The sequence below is a fragment of the Delphinapterus leucas genome, chromosome 1 (genome assembly GCF_059928025.1).
Source record: "Delphinapterus leucas isolate spDelLeu-1000000601 "Yukka" chromosome 1, BTC_Dleu_Yukka2, whole genome shotgun sequence".
Taxonomy (NCBI): Eukaryota; Metazoa; Chordata; class Mammalia; order Artiodactyla; family Monodontidae; genus Delphinapterus; species Delphinapterus leucas.
In genome coordinates, this window is record NC_143129.1 from 144,608,365 (window position 1) to 144,630,727 (window position 22,363).

General features: G+C 43.5%; 1 protein-coding gene, 1 long non-coding RNA gene and 1 pseudogene across 2 annotated transcripts in view; 2 read left to right on the forward strand and 1 right to left on the reverse strand.

Moving 5' to 3' along the window:
* Positions 1-6,051: 6,051 nt before the first annotated feature.
* Positions 6,052-22,363, reverse strand: part of CIMAP2 (ciliary microtubule associated protein 2) — a 28,096-nt gene continuing 11,784 nt past the window's right edge. Inside the window, 2 exon segments of the mRNA XM_089911346.1 lie at positions 6,052-6,681; positions 19,611-19,741. Of these exon segments, the coding sequence (XP_089767472.1) occupies positions 6,609-6,681; positions 19,611-19,741 (204 nt within the window). The 3' untranslated portion in view covers positions 6,052-6,608.
* Positions 9,521-13,229, forward strand: LOC149750749 (uncharacterized). The gene is made up of 2 exons (XR_016395252.1): positions 9,521-10,854; positions 11,623-13,229. It is a non-coding gene; the product is annotated as an uncharacterized LOC149750749 (long non-coding RNA).
* On the forward strand, positions 20,042-22,187 carry LOC111175445 (charged multivesicular body protein 4b pseudogene; annotated as a pseudogene).

Sequence of the window (22,363 nt, forward strand, 5' to 3'; positions counted from 1 at the left end):
GCTCTGCCCACCAGAGCAACAGTCAGCTCTACCCACCACCAGTCCCTCCCATCAGGAAACTTGCACAACCCTCTTAGATAGCCTCATCCACCAGAGGGCAGACAGCAGAAGCAAGAAGAACTACAATCCTGCAGCCTGTAGAACAGAAACCACATTCACAGAAAGAGAGACAAGGTGAAAAGGCAGAGGGCTATGTACCAGATGAAGGAACAAGATAAAACCCCAGAAAAACAACTAAATGAAGTGGAGATAGGCAACCTGCCAGAAAAAGAATTCAGAATAATGATAGTGAAGATGATCCAGGTCCTTGGAAAAAGAATGGAGGCAAAGATCGAGAAGATGCAAGAAATGTTTAACAAAGACCTAGAAGAATTAAAGAACAACCAAACAGAGATGAGCAATACAATAACTGAAATGAAAACTACACTAGAAAAAATCAATAGCAGAATAACTGAGGCAGAAGAACGGATAAGTGACCTGGAAGACAGGATGGTGGAATTCACTATTGTGGAACAGAATAAAGAAAAAAGAATGAAAAGAAATGAAGACAGCCTAAGAGACCTCTGGGACAACATTAAACGCAACAACAGTCGCATTATAGGGGTCCCAGAAGGAGAAGAGAGAGAGAAAGGACCCGAGAAAATATTTGAAGAGATTATAGTAGAAAACTTCCCTAACATGGGAAAAGAAATAGCCACCCAAGTCCAGGAAGCACAGCGAGTCCCATACAGGATAAACCCAAGGAGAACACACTGAGACACATAGTAATCAAATTGGCAGAAAATTAAAGACAAAGAAAAATTATTGAAAGCAGCAAGGGAAAAACAACAAATAACATACAAGGGAACTCCCATAAGGTTAACAGCTGATTTCTCAGCAGAAACTCTACAAGCCAGAAGGGAGTGGCATGATATACTTAAAGTGATGAAAGGGAAGAACCTACAACCAAGATTACTCTACCCAAGAAGGATTTCATTCAGATTCGATGGAGAAATCAAAAGCTTTACAGACAAGCAAAAGCTAAAAGAATCCAGCACCACCAAACCAGCTCTACAACAAATGCTAAAGGAACTTCTCTAAGTGTGAAATACAAGAGAAGAAAAGAACCTACAAAAACAAACCCAAAACAATTAAGAAAATGGTCATAGGAACATACATATCGATAATTACCTTAAACGTGGATGGATTAAATGTTCCAACCAAAAGAGACAGGCTTGCTGAATGGATACAGAAACAAGACCCATATGTATGCTGTCCACAAGAGACCCACTTCAGACCTAGGGACACATACAGACTGAAAGTGAGGGGATGGAAAAAGATATTCCGTGCAAATGGAAATCAAAAGAAAGCTGGAGTAGCTATACTCATATCAGATAAAATAGACTTTAAAATAAAGAATGTTACAAGAGACAAGGAAGGACACTACATAATGATCAAGGGATCAATCCAAGAAGAAGATATAACAATTACAAATATACATGCACCCAACATAGGATCACCTCAATACATAAGGCAACTGCTAACAGCTGTAAAAGAGGAAATCGACAGTAACACAATAAGAGTGGGGGACATTAACACCTCACTTACACCAATGGACAGATCATCCAAAGTGAAAATAAATACGGAAACAGTAGCTTTAAATGACACAATAGACCACATAGATTTAAGCAATATTTATAGGACATTCCATCCAAAAACAGCAGATTACACTTTTTTCTCAAGTGCACACGGAACATTCACCAGGATAGATCACATTTTGGGTCACAAATCAAGCCTCAATAAATTTAAGAAAATTGAAATCATATCAAGCATCTTTTCTGACCACAACGCTATGACATTAGAAATGAATTACAGGGGGAAAAAACGTAAAAAACACAAACACATGGAGGCTAAACAATACGTTACTAAATAACCAAGAGATCACTGAAGAAATCAAAGAGGAAATAAAAAAATACCTAGAGACAAATGACAATGAAAACACAACGATCCAACCTATGGGATGCAGGAAAAGCAGTTCTAAGAGGGAAGTTTATAGCTATACAAGCCTACCTCAAGAAACAAGAAATATCTCAAATAAACAATCTAACCTTACACCTAAAGGAGCTAGAGAAAGAAGAACAAACAAAACCCAAAGTTAGTAGAAGGAAAGAAATCATAAAGATCAGAGCAGAAATAAATGAAATAGAAACAAAGGAAACAATAGCAAAGATAAATAAAACTAAAAGCTGTTTCTTTGAAAAGATAAACAAAATTGATAAACCATTAGCCAGACTCATCAAGAAAAAGAGGGAGAGGACTCAAATCAATAAAATTAGAAATGAAAAAGGAGAAGTTACAACAGACAGTGCAGAAATACAAAGCATCCTAAGAGACTACTACAAGTGACTCTATGCCAATAAAATGGACAACCTGGAAGAAATGGACAAATTCTTAGAAAGGTATAACCTTCCAAGACTGAACCAGGAAGAAATAGAAAATATGAACAGACCAATCAAAGTAATTAAATTGAACCTGTGATTAAAAATCTTCCAACAGGGGCTTCCCTGATGGTGCAGTGGTTGAGAGTCCGCCTGCCGATACAGGGGACATGGGTTCATGCCCCGGTACGGGAAGATCCCACATGCCACAGAGCGGCTGGGCCCGTGAGCCATGGCCACTAAGCCTGCGTGTCCAGAGCCTGTGCTCCACAATGGGAGAGGCCACAACAGTGAGAGGCCTGCATACCGCAAAATAAATAAATAAATATTCCAACAAACAAAAGTCCAGGACCAGATGGCTTCACAGGTGAATTCTATCAAACATTTAGAGAAGAGCTAACAACCATCCTTCTCAAACTCTTCCCCAAAATTGCAGAGGAAGGAACACTCCCAAATTCATTCTATGAGGCCACCATCACCCTGATACCAAAACCAGACAAAGATACTACAAAAAAAGAAAATTACAGACCAATATCACTGATGAATATAGATGCAAAAATCCTCAAGAAAATACTAGCAAACATAATCCAACAACACATTAAAAGGATCATACATCATAATCAACGTGGATTTATCCCAGGGATGCAAGGATTCTTCAATATACACAAATCAGTCAATGTGATACACCATATTAACAACTTGAAGAATAAAAACCATATGATCATCTCAATAGATGCAGGAAAAGCTTTTGACAAAATTCAACATACATTTATGATAAAAACTCTCCAGAAATTGGGCATAGAGGGAACCTACCTCAACATAATAAAGGCCATATATGACAAACCAACAGCAAACATCATTCTCAATGGTGAAAAAATGAAAGTATTTCCTCTAAGATCAGGAACAATACAAGGATGTCCACTCTCACCACTATTATTCAACATAGTCTTGGAAGTCCTAGCCACGACAATCAGAGAAGCAAAAGAAATAAAAGGAATACAAATTGGAAAAGAAGAAGTAAAACTGTCACTGTTTGCAGATGACATGATACTTTACATAGAGAACCCTAAAAATGCCACCAGAAAACTACTAGAGCTAATCAATGAATTTGGTAAAGTTGCAGGATACAAAATTAATGCACAGAAATCTCTTGCATTCCTATACACTAATGATGAAAAATCTGAAAGAGAAATTAAGGAAACACTTCTATTTACCATTGCAAGGAAAAGAATAAAATACCTAGGAATAAGCCTACCTAGGGAGACAAAGACCTGTATGCAGAAAACTATAAGACACTGATGAAAGAAATTAAAGATGATACCAACAGATGGAGAGATAAACCATGTTCTTGGATTGGATGAATCAATATTGTGGAAATGACTACACTACCCAAAGCAATCTACAGATTCAATGCAATCCCTATTAAATTACCAATAGCATTTTTTACGGAACTAGAACAAAAAAATCTTAAAATTTGTATGGAGACACAAAAGACCCCGAATAGCCAAAACAGTCTTGAGGGAAATAAACGGAGCTGGAGGAATCAAACTCCCTGACTTCAGACTATACTACAAAGCTATAGTAATCAAGACAATATGGTACTGGCACAAAAGCAGAAACATAGATCAATGGAACAAGATAGAAAGCCCAGAGATAAACCCATGCACTTATGGTCAACTAATCTATGACAAAGGAGGCAAAGATATACAGTGGAGAAGAGACAGTCTCTTAAATAAGTGGTGCTGGGAAAACTGGACAGCTACATGTAAAAGAATGAAATTAGAACACTCTGTAACACCATACACCAAAACAAACTCAAAATGGATTCAAGACCTAAATGTAAGACTGGACACTGTAAAACTCTTAGAGGAAAACATAGCAAAAACACTCTTTGACATAAATCACAGCAAGATCTTTTTTGATCCACCTCCTAGAGTAATGGAAATAAAGACAAAAGTAAACAAATGGGACCTAATGAAACTTAAAAGCTTTTGCACAGCAAAGGAAACCATAAACAAGACAAAAAGACAACCCTCAGAATGGGAGAAAGTATCTGCAAACGAGTCAACGGACAAAGGATTAATCTCCAAAATATATAAACAGCTCATGCAGTTCAATATTAAAGAAACAAACAACCCAATCCAAAAATGGGCAGAAGACCTAAATAGACATTTCTCCAAAGAAGACATACAGATGGCCAAGAAGAACATGAAAATCTGCTCAACATCACTAATTATTAGAGAAATGCAAATCAAAACTACAATGAGGTATCACCTCACACCAGTTAGAATGGGCATCATCAGAAAATCTACAAACAACAAATGCTGGAGAGGGTGTGGAGAAAAGGGAACCCTCCTGCTCTGTTGGTGGGAATGTAAATTGATACAGCCACTATGGAGAACAGTATGGAGCTTCTTTAAAAAACTAAAAATAGAATTACCATATGATCCAGCAATCCCACTACTGGGCATATACCCAGAGAAAACCATAATTCAAAGGGACACATGCACCCCAATGTTCGTTGCAGCACTATTTACAATAACCAGGTCATGGAAGCAACCTAAATGCCCATCAACAGACGAATGGATAAGGAAGATGTGGTACATATATACAATGGAATATTACTCAGCCATAAAAAGGAACGAAATTGAGTCATTTGTTGAGACGTGGATGGATCTAGAGACTGTCATACAGAGTGAAGTAAGTCAGAAAGAGAAAAACAAATATCGTATATTAACGCATGTACGTGGAACCTAGAAAAATGGTACAGGTGAACCAGTTTGCAGGGCAGAAGTTGAGACACAGATGTAGAGAACAAACGTATGGACACCGAAGGGGGATAACGCCAGGAGGGTGGGGATGGTGGTGTGCTGAATTGGGTGATTGGGATTGACATGTATACACTGATGGGTATAAAATTGATGACTAATAAGAAGTTGCTTATAAAAAAAGTAATAATAAAAAAAATTACTAGGATTTTGATTGGTATTGAATCTATAGATGAATTTGGGGGAATTGGCATCTTAACGACATTGAGTCTTTTGATCCATGATTATGGTATATCTCTCCCTTTATTTAGGTCTTCTTTGATTTCTCTCAGCAGAGAGAAATTTTATAGTTTTCACTGTACAAGTCTTATACCTCTTTTGTCAAATTTATACCTAAATATTTGATAGTTTTGATGCTATTATATATGGCATTTTCAATTTTTGGTTGTTTATTGCTAGTGTATAGCAATAGTTGATTTGGGGATATTGATCTTATGTCCTGAAACGTTGCAGACTTATTAGACCTACTTGCACCTAGTTTGGCTTATCAACCTTTTTGAGGATTCAGTAGTATTTTTTTTTTCAATAGACAACATGCCTGTGAATAAATTCAGTTTTACTTCTCCCAAAACAGTCATTTTGACATGAGTGACGAGGTAACTTCTGTAAGGCACTCATGCTCTTAAGATTGTTTGAAGTATTTTTTATCATTATGTGAGTTTTGTGGCTGAGGCTGTGAGTCTGTCTCCTCTTTTCTAAAGACAACACACTCCTGCCATCCCACCCAATCTCTCACTGTCCAAAAACAGTGAGGGCAGAAACTCAGGACATTGTGACCAACCCGCACAGACCCACCTCTGGGCTAGACTGGCGTGCCCTCGAGTTCTGACTTTGGGAGTGGAACTGTTTGTTCCCAATGGCTGCATGATTCCTGGAGGTCAGCAGCCTCCTCATGGCATTTGGCCCTGCTGAGCTTCCAGGAGCATCCTGGGATGGAGATGGAGTATTCCCAGACAGGGCCTACAGCCACCTTAGGACACATGCTCCACTCTCCCAACTCTCTTTGGGTTTTACTGATCAGGGATCCAAGGACTTTGGCTTTAGAATAAAAGGGGTTCCAAGAGTGTCAACCACATTCCACCCCTTTAGTCCATCTGCTGTCTGGCTCCCATGTTCATGTCACTAGCTGATTCTCAGGATAATTGATCTCTCGTATCAAAAGATATCTGGCCCAGCAGACATCATGACCTCCTGGTAGACATCTCCAGGAAAAGTGATCCCACCACACCTCTCCCCTCTCCCAGGCATTCCCATGTGTCCTTTCTCCAAGAACCCCCATTCCCACTCCTACCCTCCCATCCCCAGATCTGTCTTCAGGCCTTTGGGTCCTCCGGTCACTGCAAGCTGTCCTTCATGTGCGGCTTTAAGGAATAGGATCTGAATTGTAATCCACAGTTGGAGGGCACTTCCCCCTAGTAAAAGGTGTGATTCTTTCCCTTTAAAACGACAGAGAAAGAGAAAATGGAACTGGTCCCTTGGAAGAGATTGAGCCCCCCATCCCTGGAGGGGCACCCACAGGGGATGAACAGGGTGCTTCCTAGGGGATCCTACGTTAGTTGAGAGGCCAAAATTGATAACCTCTAGAGCTTTTCCAACAAAACAGCCTGGTTCTAAGGAGGAAATTCCTCTGCTATGCACCTACTTTGGCTCATCAGAGCCCCCAAACCGGTTTGTAAGAACTTCAAATACAAAATCCTAGCACCTAAAAGACCATCCCAATAGGGAGACTGAGGGTCACAAAAAGGAGGGAACTTGCCTGAGGTCACCCTGATGACCAGAATTCCAGCCCAGAGCCCCTGACCACAGTCTAACATCCCTCCCATTGCTCGGATTCTTTCCTAAGAGTGAAACCCATGAGGACTCTCTCTGGTTTCATCTCAGAAGCCATTTGGAAGGTGGCATTTTATAAGAACCCCTTGCTTTGTGTGTCCAACAGCATATACCAGCCATTACGGTGCACACATGTATGTGTTTGTTCATTGTCTGTCTTTCCCACCAAGACGTAAACTTGATGAAGACAGGACTTTGATGTCTTTATTGATATTTCCCCTATGCCTAGACTGTTTCAGGTGCTTGAAAGGTGGTGTCCACAAATATCTGTCAAAGGAAGGCAGGCGGGAGGGCGGGCTTACAGGGCCAAAGAGGCCTTTATGATCATCCGGTGGGTCTCCGTGCCTTCTGCTCTTCAGTCCTCCCCAGCCCACTGCCCCTGGCCTGGCTCAGAGCCTCAGCTCTCACCTGACACTAAGTCGGCCTCCTCATCTCCATCCAGCCCCATCCCACTCCCCTACCCAACAATGCCACAGAGTACGTCTTTAAAACACAAGAGTTACTTCCCATTTAAACCCTTTTGAGGGTCCAGAAGAAAATATTTGCACAATACATGTCTGATAAAGGATGTATGCCTGGAATATATAAAGGACTCTCAACACTTAATAGAAGAAAACAAGTAACCGTTTTTTAAAATGTGCAAAAGAAGAGATATGGAGGAGGTACATGAAAAAATGCCCAACACCTTGTCGTTAGAGAAATGCAAATTCAAACCACAAGGAAATACCCCTATTAGGATGGCTAAATTTGGAAGGAAAAAAAGCCTTATAATACCAAATGTTGACAAGGATGTAAAGCAATTAGATCCACATACATTGTTAGTGGGAATACAACCTTTTCAGAAAATAGTTGGGCAGTTTCTTATAAAGTTATACATACATTTATCAAGTGACCTAGAAATCCTACTCTAGATATTTCCCAAAGAAGAACGAAAGCATATGTCTACATGAAGACCTATATGGGACTGCTTATAGCAGCTTTATTCAAAATTGCCCAGACTGGAAACAACCCAAATGGCCCTCTCCTTGAAAGTGGATAAACTGTGGTATATCCATTCAAGAGAACACAAGTCAGCATTAAAAAGGAACAAACTGCTAATATAAGCAACAGTATGGATGAATCTCAAGAACACCATGCAAGATGAAAGAAACAAGATTCTACATACGGCATGATTCCATTTATATGACATTCTGGAAAAGGCAAAACAATAGGGCTGGTAATCACATCAGTAGTTGCCAGGGGCTGGGGCCTACAAATGGCACAAGGAAACTTTTAGGGGTGATGGTAATATCCTTTATCTTGCTTGTTTGGGTGATTAATTACATGACTATATACATTTGTCAAAACTCACAGAACTGGAAAAAAAAATCTCATAGAGCTATATACCTAAAAAGGGTGAATTTTACTGGCTGTAAGTTTTACTATTATAAATCTAACTTTTACAAAAATCCTTCTGTGGCTCCTCACAGGTCAGATAAAGTCTGAGCAGCTTAGCTTCACAATCAAGGCCTCTAAGGACTGACCTAACCAATCTCACCTGCCTTATTCTCTGCGATTCCCCTTTACACACTCCATACATCATCCAAATCGAACCATCTAGGATTTTCCGGACAGGTCCTGAGATTTTTGGCTTCCTTTCCTTTGTTCATGCGCTTTCCTTTGTCCCAATTTTTCTCCTCCCTGAAAGAAGTGAACACTTGTGGAAAGAACACAGCTTGGAACCCTGGGGAAGGGGGATTCTGTGCTGAATTTCCTAAGAGTCCCCCTTTCCTGTTCAAACTTCCAAATCTCCCACCAAAGCAGCATGCACAGAGGCCCAGGAGGTACAAGGGGAGTGACCGGGTGTGAGCAGGTGGGGCGAGGACAGGAAGACTGGCCATGGTGAAGGCTATCTGTGCCTTAGCCTTCCTGGGTTCAAAGGGCCTTCTCTCCTGGTCTCACTCTCCAGAACGCTGTGGGTAAAAGAGTGGGGAGAGCATTCTGGACATAGAAAAGTCCCAGGCCCCTCCTGCCCTCATCCTTCTCTCACTACCCTGTAACTGTAGAACGGGGGTTGAGTGCCTTCCCCAGAAAGGTGGGAGCCACTCTGGGACAGAACTGCTGTCTGTCTGGTTCTCTTCTGCCATGTCCCAAGATGTGCCTGCCACATAGCAAGTTCTCAATTACTTTTTGAAGATTACATGCACGAATGCTGTTGCCTAACAGCAGCTTTAGGAAATCCCTTTCTCTCCCCAAATTTCAGTTGTCTCAACTGAAAAACATTGAGAGTAATTCCTACCTTTTAAAGTTATTGTATACAGTAAATACATATAAAATCACTTTGAATATTATAAATATACTCTAGTGATATAAGAATTTATTATTATTATTGTTATAAAAATGGATACTTATGATTTCAATTTCAGATTTCTGGACAAGGAATGTGACCTTAGTTAAAAATGCTAAAATGTTAGGATGCCTACTGAAGTATTTAGGAGGAAGTATTGATGTCTGCCATTTACTTTGAAATTTATCAGATTGTAAGGTAATTAAGATAGGTAGAAGGATGATCATAGATAGGTGATCAATAGATTAACAGACAGGAAGCTATGTCATAAAACAAGAAGAATAAAACATGAATGGTAGAATCTAAGTGATGCATATACAAGGGTATACTGTAAAATCCTTTCTATTTTGGTGTACGTTTAAATTTTTCGTAAAAAAATGTCAAGTGAAAAAACTTAGGAAAAATAAGCTTCTGCCAGATCGAACTGGAAGTTTCCTTGCGTGGAGCACTGACTCATCCTTTAACAACTATGCATTGAGCTCCTTCTACACATGCCAGCCAGACACTGGAGTTTGAGAATAGAGAAGTTCTGTTTAGTAGGGACCACAGGCATGTGAATAAATAATTACAATATAAAGGGAAAGTGCTCCAAACTGGGAATGCACAAGAGGCTGAGAATAAAGAGGCATTGTCTGGAAAAATCAGGGAAGCCTTCATATTTAAGCAGAGTTGTGGAGGATAAATAGGAAATTTCCAGACAGAAACTAGGAGAAGAGTGTTTCAAGAACAGATCACAGTGTGGCCAAAGCGTGGCCTGGCTGGAGTGCAAAGTGAGCATGTCCACACGGCCAGAGGGTGGCCAGATGGAGTAAAGAGACCAGGCTGTAAGAGCCAGAAAGGTGACCAGGTGGAAAACTTGCTCCATTGGTCCATCAGCCACATTTATGAAGCACCTCCTGTGTGTATAGCTCTAAATAATGGAAATCAAAAGGCTGCCTTTCCACACGGGAGTCAAATCCCAGGCTGCCTCGCTGGAAGCCCAGAGCCAGTGGTTTGGCAGGAAGAAACAGGTGAGGCTTGGCAGTGACAGGTGAGAAAGATTAGCTGCCACTACACATTCCTGAAGGAGACTTTACAACTCTCCCACACACGCCCTCCCTCGCCTGGACTGAAGACAGCAAATTGTTCAAGGCCAAGTTGTGTTCCACACCCATGGCCTCTGCAAACCTGGCCAAGGAGGAGAGGCTGAAGTACAGGATCTGAGTCAGAGCCCTGGTCTCCGCCCTGCCTGTTTGGCTGCAGGCCTCTGAGCCATTTCCCCCACCCCTGCAGGCACTCACGTATAAGATGGGAAGACAGCCCTGACCATCGCTCTTTGCCTTTCTACAGCAGCCTCGCAGTCTGTGGACCCTACACTTTTCCATCCACACCCACACTGAGTCGTGGCCTGCAACCTACAGCCGAAGCAGGGATTGACAACAACACATCAACATGGAGGAGTTGTGAGGCCCCAGTGAGAGCACCTCCATCCTTCCAGACTCGATTTGTTCTCATTAATTCTTTACTCCTGCCTTAGTTTTAAATTTATTTTGACTTTTTTAAACTTCTAGAATAGAATGATTGCTTCTGTTGGTTTCAATCTTTCATATTTAATATTAAAAGCTATTAAAGCTATGCATTTTCCTCTAATGGGTGCTTTGACAATATTACATAGGTTTTGATATAGAGTTTTTATTGTAATTAATTTCTAAATGGACTGTAATTTCAAACTAAATTTTCTGTTAGACCCAAGAGCTTTTAAGAAGACTACTTACTAGTTTCCAAGTACTTGGTTTTGAGGGTTATCCTTTTATTGTTAATGTCTTGTTTTATTGTACTCTGTTTAGAAAAAGTAACCTAGAATTTTCTATGTAGGGTGTTTTTTTTGTTTGTTTGTTTTCTGTATACGGGCCTCTCACCGTTGTGGCCTCTCCCGTTGCTTGCGGAGCACAGGCTCTGGACGCGCAGGCTCAGTGGCCGTGGCTCACGGGCCCAGCCGCTCCGCGGCATGTGGGATCCTCCCAGACCGGGGCACGAACCCGTGTCCCCTGCATCTCAACCACTGCGCCACCAGGGAGGCCCTATGTAGGGTGTTTTTAATTTAGATATTTTAAATGAAATTTTCTTAGAAGATTAACTTTTATAAGTGTTCCATGAATATATGAAAATGATGTGGAGTAAAACACACCTATTCAAATCCTCCAAATAATTATTTACATGTCCTTATCTGTCAAATTCTCAGGTCTATTAAGAATTCCCGGGCTTCCCTGGTGGCACAGTGGTTGAGAGTCCGCCTGCCGATGCAGGGGACACGGGTTCGTGCCCCGGTCCGGGAGGATCCTGCATGCCGCGGAGCGGCTGGGCCCGTGAGCCATGGCCGCTGAGCCTGCGCATCCGGAGCCTGTGCTCCACAACGGGAGAGGCCACAACAGTGTACCCGTGTACCGCAAAAAAAAAAAAAAAAAAAAAAAAAAAAAGGAATTCCCATTATGATTGTGGGAGTTTGTTGCTGTTATTTTGAGTGTGTGAAGGTTCATGGTTTTTATAACTTCTTCATGGATTTCATTGTTTACCATGATTAAATACTCATTTTTGTCCCATTTAATATTTTTGCCTTGAATTCTATTTTGCTTGGTATTTGTATTACCACTTTTTGCTGTTGTTCACATTTATCTGGTAAATCATAGCTAGATATATTCTTACATTTTATGTCTTGCCCTTTGTTGAGCTCCTATGCTAATTCATTTTTCACTTGCAGTATATCCCCCAGTAATATTTTCAGAAAAGGTATATTTGGTATACATCCCAAATTCTTGTGCATCTCTATTTGCACATGAATGATAGTTTGGCTACATAGAGAATTCTAGTCTCAAGTCTTTTTCTTGTTGTATAAACAGTGTTTTCTATCATTCATGTTTCAGAAGAGAGGCCCAAAACATGTCTGATGGTCTTTTATCTAGATCGTAGGTTATTTGTCTTCTTAGATCTGACATCTCCAAGATTTTTATTTTACTTTTGAAAGTCAGAAATTTCACCACACTTTTAGTGGATTGAATGCATATATTAACCTCCATCCCTCCTGAAATCTCACTAAAACAGGAGTAAAGGAATACAAATTTAAAATCATATACCCACAAGGACAAAAAGCATAGAAGCAGCAGCAGTAAGAGAGAATATTTAGGAAGTTGAAAAGCAGATGGAAGAATGGTAACTATGTTAGCATACCCAAGAAAGCTAAATCCTAAAATAGAAGAAGTTAAAGCTAAGAATTCCCTCACTCCAAAAGACCGAGGAATTGGCAGCACTAGGTACCTCTGGAATTGGGAGTGCACCAGAACAAGGATATGGGTTGAATGTCTGTGTAGTATCAACTTCCCTCTCCACTAACTGCAGCCAGATGAATGCCCTTCATGAATGAAGATTGCAGAATTTATTCTCTGGAGACAGAGAGGTTCTCTGGACAGGATGATACCGGGAAGAGTTGATGTCACGAGTATCCTATTTAAAACGGGGAATCAAATGGGAGTTTGATCACTAAATATTGAGATCTCTAAGTTCTTCTCCCCCACGTAACGTTCTGGCAGCCAGGTTTACATCTCTCAGAAGAGCTTTCTCCAGCCAAGGCCGAGAGAAAAAGATCTAACAACACTGACACTGAAATTCCCCCAGTGAAAACACTCAGCTTGGTCATGCTATGGTGAGCCAATGGTCAACAAGTGCCCCAGAGTCTCTAGTAGGATTTTCAATTAGACATGAGTGCACTGTCAAGGATCACCAGATATTTGAGAAAAATCTCTGATATGGAAGATTGAGGCCAAAACAAACACATGAAAAAAAAGAAAAACAGAAGGAGACTATGTCAGGCAAACTTGTTTTAATAATATCTTCAAAGGATAAGAAAGCATTGTATCCATGAAATATGAGCATGTTGTTACTAAAAGGAACATTCAGAAAACAAAAATAACTCTTAGAAATTAAAATATGAACTCAGAAATAAAAAACTCAGTGAATGAATGAGAGAACATTTCTCATCACCTGAAAACAGTCAGCAGTGCAGCAATACTCAGGGCAGAACCAAGCACAGAACAGGTCTTTCAAATGAATCAATCAATGAAAGAGCATATAAGGAAATCCTTCTTCCCAACTTATGACTTACCTTCTGTGCCTCGTGGCAAAGTCCTCCTGACCCAAGAGTCCAATTGAGTTGGGGCTTCATGAACAATGAACCTGAGTCCCAGGGAGGATCATGCAGCGGCCTGACCATCAGACACCCACAGGCACCTGAGGGTTGGCTTCCATTCAGTAGCATTCATAAGCCTTAATTATGCCCAGCCATGTCCTGTAGGGTATAAAGTATTTCCCTTTTACAGATGGGAAAACAGGTCTGGAAGACAAAGGGTGACTCTTGGCTAGAGATGGGTCCACAAGAACCCATAATTGGTGTAGTCTGCCTCAAGAGTTCTTGTCCTTTTTTTATTTGTTTTTTTCTAATTATAAAAATAATATATGTTTACTTTGAAAAATTCAAACATTTCAGAAATAAAACAAGGTAGAATGCAAAAGATCCCCCAGGTGTAACCATGGTCAACAGTCTGGGGCCTAGTCCTCCATGGTGTGTTGTCAAATGCACGTGGCAATGCATTTGTTAATGGGATTTTTAGTCTCCTATTTTTTAATATTCATATGTATTTACTCTTTCAGACAAAGTTTATAATGAATGTATTCAATTCCCCCTACCAACCCCTTACAATTTGATTAAAAATGGCACTAAATGTGTACATCAATGGGGAGAATTACTATTTTTCCAATATTGAGCCTTTCCATCCATGAATCTGGTATTCGCTCCAGTTATTCAGGCCTTCTTTAACATCTTTTAGTAAAGGTTTATATTTTTCTTCATTTATGCCTTGAATATACTTGATTAATTTTATCCCAATGCATTGTATTGTGTAGCTCATAAGAATGGAATCTTTTTCTTTTTGTCAATTAAGTTTTCTATTTGTTGTGGCTGCAGTATCAAAGGAAACTATTTACACACTTTATTGCACTTGCTTCCTTACTTTGCAGTTTTAAAATGAACTCTTGGGACTTCCCTGGTGGCGCAGTGGTAAAGAATCCGCCTGCCAATGGAGGGGACATGGGTTTGATCCCTGGTCTGGGAAGATCCCACATGCGGTGGAGCAACTAAGCCTGCATGCCACAACTACTGAGCCTGCGTGCTACAACTACTGAAGCCTGCACGCCTAGAGCCTGTACTCCGCAGCAAGAGAAGCCACCGCAATGAGAAGCTCACGCACAGCAATGAAGAGTAGCCCCTGCTCGCCACAACTAGAGAAAGCCCGCATGCAGCAATGAAGACCCAACGCAGCCAAAAATAAATTATTTTTTTTAAAAAAAGAGTGAATTTAAATAAATAAATAAAATGAACTGTCTTGGATTTCTTTAGGTAAACACACATACCATTATAAATTGTGATGATTTTGCTCTTCCTTACCAATATTTTTATTTCTTGTCTTACTACATTTGCTAGAACCTCCAGAACAATGTTGAATAATGCCACTGATATAGGCATCCCTGTTTTGTTCTTGACTTCATGAGAAACCTTTGGTATTTCACTGTCACATTTAATGTTTTTGGCCTCCTCTTTCAAAGCTCCCACCCTCCCTCAGGGTGCAATGCCCTCCTGTTTCTCTCTGTCTCTATCAAATCTCCATCTTAGTAGTCTTTTCCTTGGATCTTTGACAACAAAGGGTGATTTAAGCCATTGTAGTTTCTTTTCCAGGGTGATGTGCATTTTCAGCCTCTGTAAAGAACTTACCCCTTGTCCCCAATGTTCATTGCAGCACTATTTACAATAGCCAGGTCATGGAAGCAACCTAAGTGTCCATCGACAGATGAATGGATAAAGAAGATGTGGCACATATATACAATGGAATATTACTCAGCCATAAAAAGGAACGAAATTAGGTCATTGTGTGTTGACACGTGGATGGATCTAGAGACTGTCATACAGAGTGAAGTAAGTCAGAAAGCAAAAAACAAATATTGTATATTAACGCATATATGTGGAACTTAGAAAAATGGTACAGATGAACTGGTTTGCAGGGCAGAACTTGAGACACAGATGTAGAGAACAAATGCATGGACACCAAGGGGGGAAAGCGGCGGGGGGGGAGGTGGTGTGATGAATTGTGAGATTGGGATTGACATGTATACACTAATGTGTATAAAATGGATGACTAATAAAAACTGCTCTATAAAAAAATTAATTAAATAAAATTTAAAAATTAAAAAAAAAAAAAGAACTTACCCTTGTATTAACAAGACGGAATTCGGCCAAGGCCTAGCAGCGGCTAAGGGCCCAGGAAGCCAGCACTTACAACATACCTACAAAACATCGTCCACAGGGCAGGGCACATTTACATGCATTATGTCCTTCAGTCCTTAAAGCAGACTCTACAAGGTGGTTATTTTGTTTACTCTCACTTTTCAGATGAAAGTCTGTCTCCAAGTAACATGTCCTAGGTCGCACAGCTGTGTAGTAGACACAGAATTCTAAGCCAGTTTACAAGGGAAATCCTGTAGCACTCACAGGCCTGAGTGTTGGATGTTTCTAACAGTGGTGAAAGGATACATCTGGACCCGAGGGGAAGGCAGATGTGCAGGGGGAGAAAGTTGAGGGTCCAGTGGGGGTGGGGCATCCTTTCCTTCTCTAGAGCCCTTTGCTGAGCAAATAGTATGTAGGATGGGGCTTTGCTGACAGGGTGGCTGGGAGAGGTAGTCCTGCTGGAATCAGAGCGTGGCACTCTTCCCAGCAACACCCCGCCCCCAAATCCTCACAAGGGCACTGGTGTGTGGAAAGGGCCCTGATCTAGGAGGAAAGGACTGGAGTCTAGTCCAGCTCTATCACTACCAGCTGTGTGACCTTGGGCAAGTTGTTCCTCTCTCTGGTCCAGTTGAACAACTGCAAAAGAAGGCTAACCGGGCTTCCCTGGTGGCACAGTGGTTGAGAGTCCGTCTGCCGATGCAGGGGACACGGGTTTGTGCCCCGGTCCGGGAAGATCCCACATGCCGCAGAGCGGCTGGGCCCGTGAGCCATGGCCGCTGAGCCTGCGCATCTGGAGCCTGTGCTCCACAACGGGAGAGGCCACAAGAGTGAGAGGCCCGCATACCGCAAAAAAAAAAAGAAGGCTAACCACCTTGGTTAGAAAAGGCAAGAACATGCTTTTGCACACTAAAAGTGGTCCACATGGCTTTCAGTCAAACAAGGCAGATGAATCCACTCATTTCCCTCTATTCCTTCCTACAATTTGCTAAAAGAACTATAAAGGGATTGTTTTTCAATAGACAAACAAGAAAGGGAGAAGTGTTATCAGGGGACAAGGGTGTTAACATATTTCGGGGAAATGCAATGTGCAGGGAGGCATCAACAGAGCTGAGAGGGCCTAAGAGCAAGCTACCTTCAGCAGGGGAGCCAATGAGAAGCTTGCCAGCTCCTGCGGCAAACCCCAGAGAGGTCCAAGAATTGGAGGCACCAGTGTCTCACAAAGCAGGCTCAAGACTGATAATCAAAAACAAGGGGAAAGTTGGACACTCCTGAACACACACGCTTCACCCACCCAGCAGGAGACTGGAGGGTTAGTGCTGAGAGAGACTCAGGGTGGGGGACGGTTGGGGGAGCTCAGTGGCAGGTGGGCAGACAGGCACCATAGTGAGCACAGACGGAGTAGGTGGAAGTCCATATACTGACTGTGACCCCCAGCCTCCTTCCCCTAAACACCAGCAACCACACTCACCACTGTCCCCTGCCCCCCAGGATGCAGGATCCTTTTCTAGAGAAGCTGAATGGTCCCACAGAAAGCCCCTAGAAACATTGACTTTGAAGGTGTCCCAGTGGAATGACCAGAGCCCGATCCAATCACTCCCAGTGAAGCCCTACCCAGACTCACAGCATTTCTTAATGCTTTCCTCCCAAATATGATCAACGGAAAGGAAAAAGGAACTGGGAAGAAGTGGAGACAATTCAGGGAGCAAAAGGAAACTGAAGGAAGACTCACTGTCATCCTTAAATGAAAGAACACACTGCATACGTGACAGAGCACTGGGGGCTAGTAGAAGAAAAAGAAATGCAATCCACAATGCAAAAGTACTCTCAGAAACTGAAAAACATAAGAGCCAAATTTTCAAAAGGCAATAGCAGGGTGGAACAAAATTTAGAGAAAGTAGGAGAGAAAAGAAAGAAATAAGAAATAAGGGGAAGGGCTTCCCTCGTGGCGCAGTGGTTAAGAATGCGCCTGCCAATGCAGGAAACACAGGTTCAAGCCCTGGTCCGGGAAGATCCCACATGCTGTGGAGCAACTAAGCCCATGTGCCACAACTACTGAAGCCCGCATGCCTAGAGCCTGTGCTCTGCAACAAGAGAAGTCATCGCAATGAGAAGCCCATGCACCACAGCAAAGAGTAACCCCTGCTCACCACAACTAGAGAAAGCCCGCGTGCAGCAACGAAGACCCAACGCAGCCAAAAATTTAAAAAAATTTTTTTTAATAAGGGAAAAAAGATAAGAAAACTAGAGCATCAAACCAGAATGTCTACCATTCATCTAAAAATAGAACACAGAAGGGAGGAAATCACTAAAGACAAAAACACAAAAAATTTTCCCAGAATAGATGGTCCTGAGTTTCCATAAGGAAGGAACCCATTAAGTACCCAAAGCAGTGGATGAAAAAAGACTCACAGTAGACCCATCGTCAAGAAATTTCAGTACACGAGAGACAGAGAGAAGATCCTAAAAGCTTCCAGAGAGGAAGGTGCAGGTTGCATACAAAGGACAGGAAACCAAGATGGCATCAAAATTCTTAACAACCATGCTTAAAGGTCGAAGGCAATGGAGCAAAGCCTTCAAAATTCCCAGGGAAAATTATTTCCAACTTATATTTTACTTCCAGCCAAACTACTGATCAGCTGTGCAGAGAGGAAGAAGAATCTTTTTCAGGCATGTAGTCTATCAAAAATGGCACCTTCCATTACCCTTTCTAAGGAATCCACCAAAACAAGAGTGTCAATCAAGAAAGAAGACACATGGGCTTCCCTGGTGGCGCAGTGGTTGAGAGTCCGCCTGCCGATGGAGGGGACACGGGTTCGTGTCCCGGTCCGGGAAGATCCCACATGCCGCGGAGCGACTGGGCCCGTGAGCCATGGCCGCTGAGCCTGCGCGTCCGGAGCCTGTGCTCCGCAACGGGAGTAGGCCACAGCAGTGAGAGGCCCGCATACCGCAAAAAAAAAAAAAAAGAAGACACAGGTCCACTTTGATAAAAATATTTAAAAGCTGGGTTGTTGTTTTTTTTTTTTTTTAACCTCTCACTGCTGTGGCCTCTCCCGTTGCGGAGCACAGGCTCCGGACGCGCAGGCTCAGCGGCCATGGCTCACGGGCCCAGTCGCTCCGCGGCATGTGGGATCTTCCCGGACCGGGACACGAACCCGTGTCCCCTCCATCGGCAGGCGGACTCTCAACCACTGTGCCACCAGGGAAGCCCTAAAAGCTGTTTTTAAATATTTAGATCTGGTCCCCCAGAATCTGGTCCTCATGCTCTCACCAGAATTTCCGATGACAGAATGACAGAATTTCCAGTTCTAAAGTGCATGTTTATTCATATTTTAACATTTCTGAAGTTGAGATTATACGGCAATTGATGGTATCTTAGGTCAATAAGACATGGCGGCAGCGGCAGCTAACATTTGCAAGCTGTTTTACAGTTAGCCACAGTATTCCATGCACTTTTTCCTTTAGGTTTCACAACAACTTCCTGAGGTGAGTTTTACCAGCCCCGTTTTCAACACCAAGAAGCAGATTCCATGTGGTGATGCCATGCAAGGCAATCCTAGACTGTGTGGGTTGTGGGTGGAGGAGTTAGCCTCGATGGAGTTCCTTTTCTCCTTACCACCAACTTTAGACAGAATATTCCATTTGGGTCTCCACCGTCCCCTGCTCATTGACAGCTGAGGGAAGTGAGGCTCAGAGCGGTTAAGCGATGTGCCCCACCTCACACAGCCAGTAAGCATCAGAGCCAGGATCTGAACTCTTTCCACTACCACAGCTGTTTGTCTGGCACTAGGGGCGGCAGCTGTGCTCCCATGGGAACCAAGCACAAGATGCTGGAGCCCCCAGCCCAGCCCAGAGTAAGCCCCTCTGTGCCCTTGCCCCTCTGCTGGAGCTCCAGTGGCACTCACTGCATGAGCCTGTCCTGGACTGGGTCCGAGAGGTAGTGCTTGGATCCACCCATGAACAGGGACCGGTATCGCCGATGGTCCTTTGTCTCCATCAGCTGGGTGTTGAGGTAGTGACCCACAACCACCGGGTTCTGCACCAGGGAGAAGAGGCAGGACGTTAACAAGCTGGATGCCTGGCTTGGAAACTTGATCTCAGGCCTCCTCCTCTCCCTCTAGGCTCCTCCTTACTCCATCTGTTACACAATGAATCATGTTCCACAAAGAGATGTGGAAGTCCTAATCCCCAGGACCTCAGAGTGTGAGCTTATTTGGAAATAGCTGCAGATGTAATCAATTAAGATGAGCTCATGCCGGAGTAGGGTGGGTCCTTAATCCAATGTGACTAGTGTCCTCAAAAGCAGAGACATACAGGGGGAAGATGGCCATACAACATGGAGGCAGAGGCTGGGGTGATGCATTTACAAGCCAAGGAGTTCCAAGGATTGCCAGCCACCACCAGCAGCTACAACGAGGCCAGGGAGGATTCTGCCCTACAGGTTTCAGAGGAGATGCGGTTTTGTCGATACCTGGATTTCAGACTTCTGGCTCCCAGAACTGAGAGAGGATACATTTCTGTTGTTTTAAGCCATCTAGTCTGTGATACTTTGTTATGGCAGCTTTAGGAAATTAATCCACCATCCCACCGGGAAACCTGGGTGGTAGGTACAAGAAGCGCCAGTGGAGAAGTTCAGAGAGGAGATGTAGCCTGTCCAGAGTGACTAGTGAGGGCAGGAGAATGGCAGGACAGGAACCTGCCATTTGTATAGAATCTGTCCCAAGGTCAGACTGGGTCCCCAGGCGAAGACTCTCTCCCCTGGAGGAGGTGCAGGCTGGAGGTGAGAAAAGGAAGAATGTAGGGACCTGATCATCTGGACCTCACAAGAACCGAGCAGGGCAGGGGGTGTGGGCACACTGGGGGCCAAGGCATCACTTGGGAGACAAGGAGGTGGAGTGGAAAAGGGAGAGCTGGGGTGTGGGCCTGCGGGATGGGGCAGGGGGAGCTTAGTAGAAAGGCAGGTTCCAAGCAAGATGTTCCCAGGGAAACCAGGAGAAAGCCACAGCTTAAAAATACACAGCTGTTCAGGAGGGCTGCGGCAGCAGGGGGTGGCAGGGCAGGCTGGCACGTCCAGCAGCAGCAGTGTCAGTGTTTGGGCAGCTGTTCGGGGCTGGAGGGGGTAAAGCCGGCAAGGGCGGCCCGACCCCCCCACCCCCGGGAGGCCATCCAGAGGCTTTGGAACACAGAGGAGATACTAAGTAAGAAGGAAGAATTCCTGGAGAAGAAGATAGAGCAGGAGCTGATGGCCGCCAAGAAGCACGACACCAAAATCAAGTGTGCTGCCCTCTAGGCACTGAAGCGCAAAAAGAGGTATGGAAAGCAGTTGGTACAGATCAACGGCACGCTGTCAACCATCGAGTTCCAGCGAGAGGCCCTGGAGAATGCCAACACCAGCACCGAGGTGCTCAAGAACGTGGGTTATGCCACCAAGGCCATGAAGGCTGCCCACGACAACATGGACGTCGATAAAGCTGATGAGTTAACGCAGGACATTGCTGACCAGCAGGAACTTGCAGAAGAAACTTCAACAGCTATTTCAAAATCTGTAGGGTTTGGAGAAGAGTTTGACGAGGAGGAGCTCGTGACAGAATTAGAAGAACTAGAACAGGAGGAACTAGACAAGAATATGCTGGAAATCAGTGGACCGGAAACAGTCCCTCTACCAAATGTTCCCTCTATATCCCTACCAACAAAACCCACCAAGAAGAAGGAAGAGGAAGACGACGACGTGAAGGAATTGGAGACCTGGGCTGGATCCACTTAACCGGTCCAGTGCGGGCTGGGCCCGGTCTGATGGCCTGCGCGGAGGGCAGGCACGTGCGTGTGCAGGGCAGGCAGGTTCCATCACTCTCGAATCTTCCTCCAAAGCAGTAGGGCAGCATCACTGCTCACTCTGCATAGCATGGTCTGCACCCAGCGGGACAGGCAAGGGGCGGGGGAGGTGCCTGCTGTTTATAATGTTGACTTTCTGTAAAATAAACTGTATTTGCAAATCCAACATTGAGCTTCTGGACTCCACTGACTCCACTGCTGAACCTCAATGGATAGGGTAGACCGTTTGCAGTTGAAATGACCTGAAAATGTAGCCTCTGTCCTTTAAAGTCAGCTGACTTGTCACACATCTCTTTGTAAGACTTGTATGGTACTGGCAGGAGTTGTTTTGTATTTTTTTAATAAATTTATTTATTTTGTTTAATTATTTTTGGCTGTGTTGGGTCTTCCTTGCTGCGCCCAGGCTTTCTCTAGTTGCGGCGAGTGGGGGCAACTCTTCCTTGCAGTGTGCAGGCTTCTCATTGCGGGGGTTTCTTTTGTTGCAGAGCATGGGCTCTAGGCACGCGGGCTTCAGTAGTTGCGGCACGCGGGCTCCAGTAGTTGTGGCACGCGGGCTCAGTAGTTGTGACACACGGGCTTAGTTGCTCCGCAGCATGTGGGATCTTCCCGGACCAGGAATCGAACCCGTGTCCCCCGCCTTGGCAGGCGGATTCTCAACCACTGCGCCACCAGGGAAGCCCAGGAGTTGTTTTTTAAAAGCCATAAGCTTTTCCTTGCCCTTAGCTGTAATAATGCATCTGATTTTGGTTTCCTTGAGAGCTGTATTTCTGTCCATCACCTGTGTACTGGCCCCTGTGTCTCCCACTCTGGCCCACTCCTCAGTCCC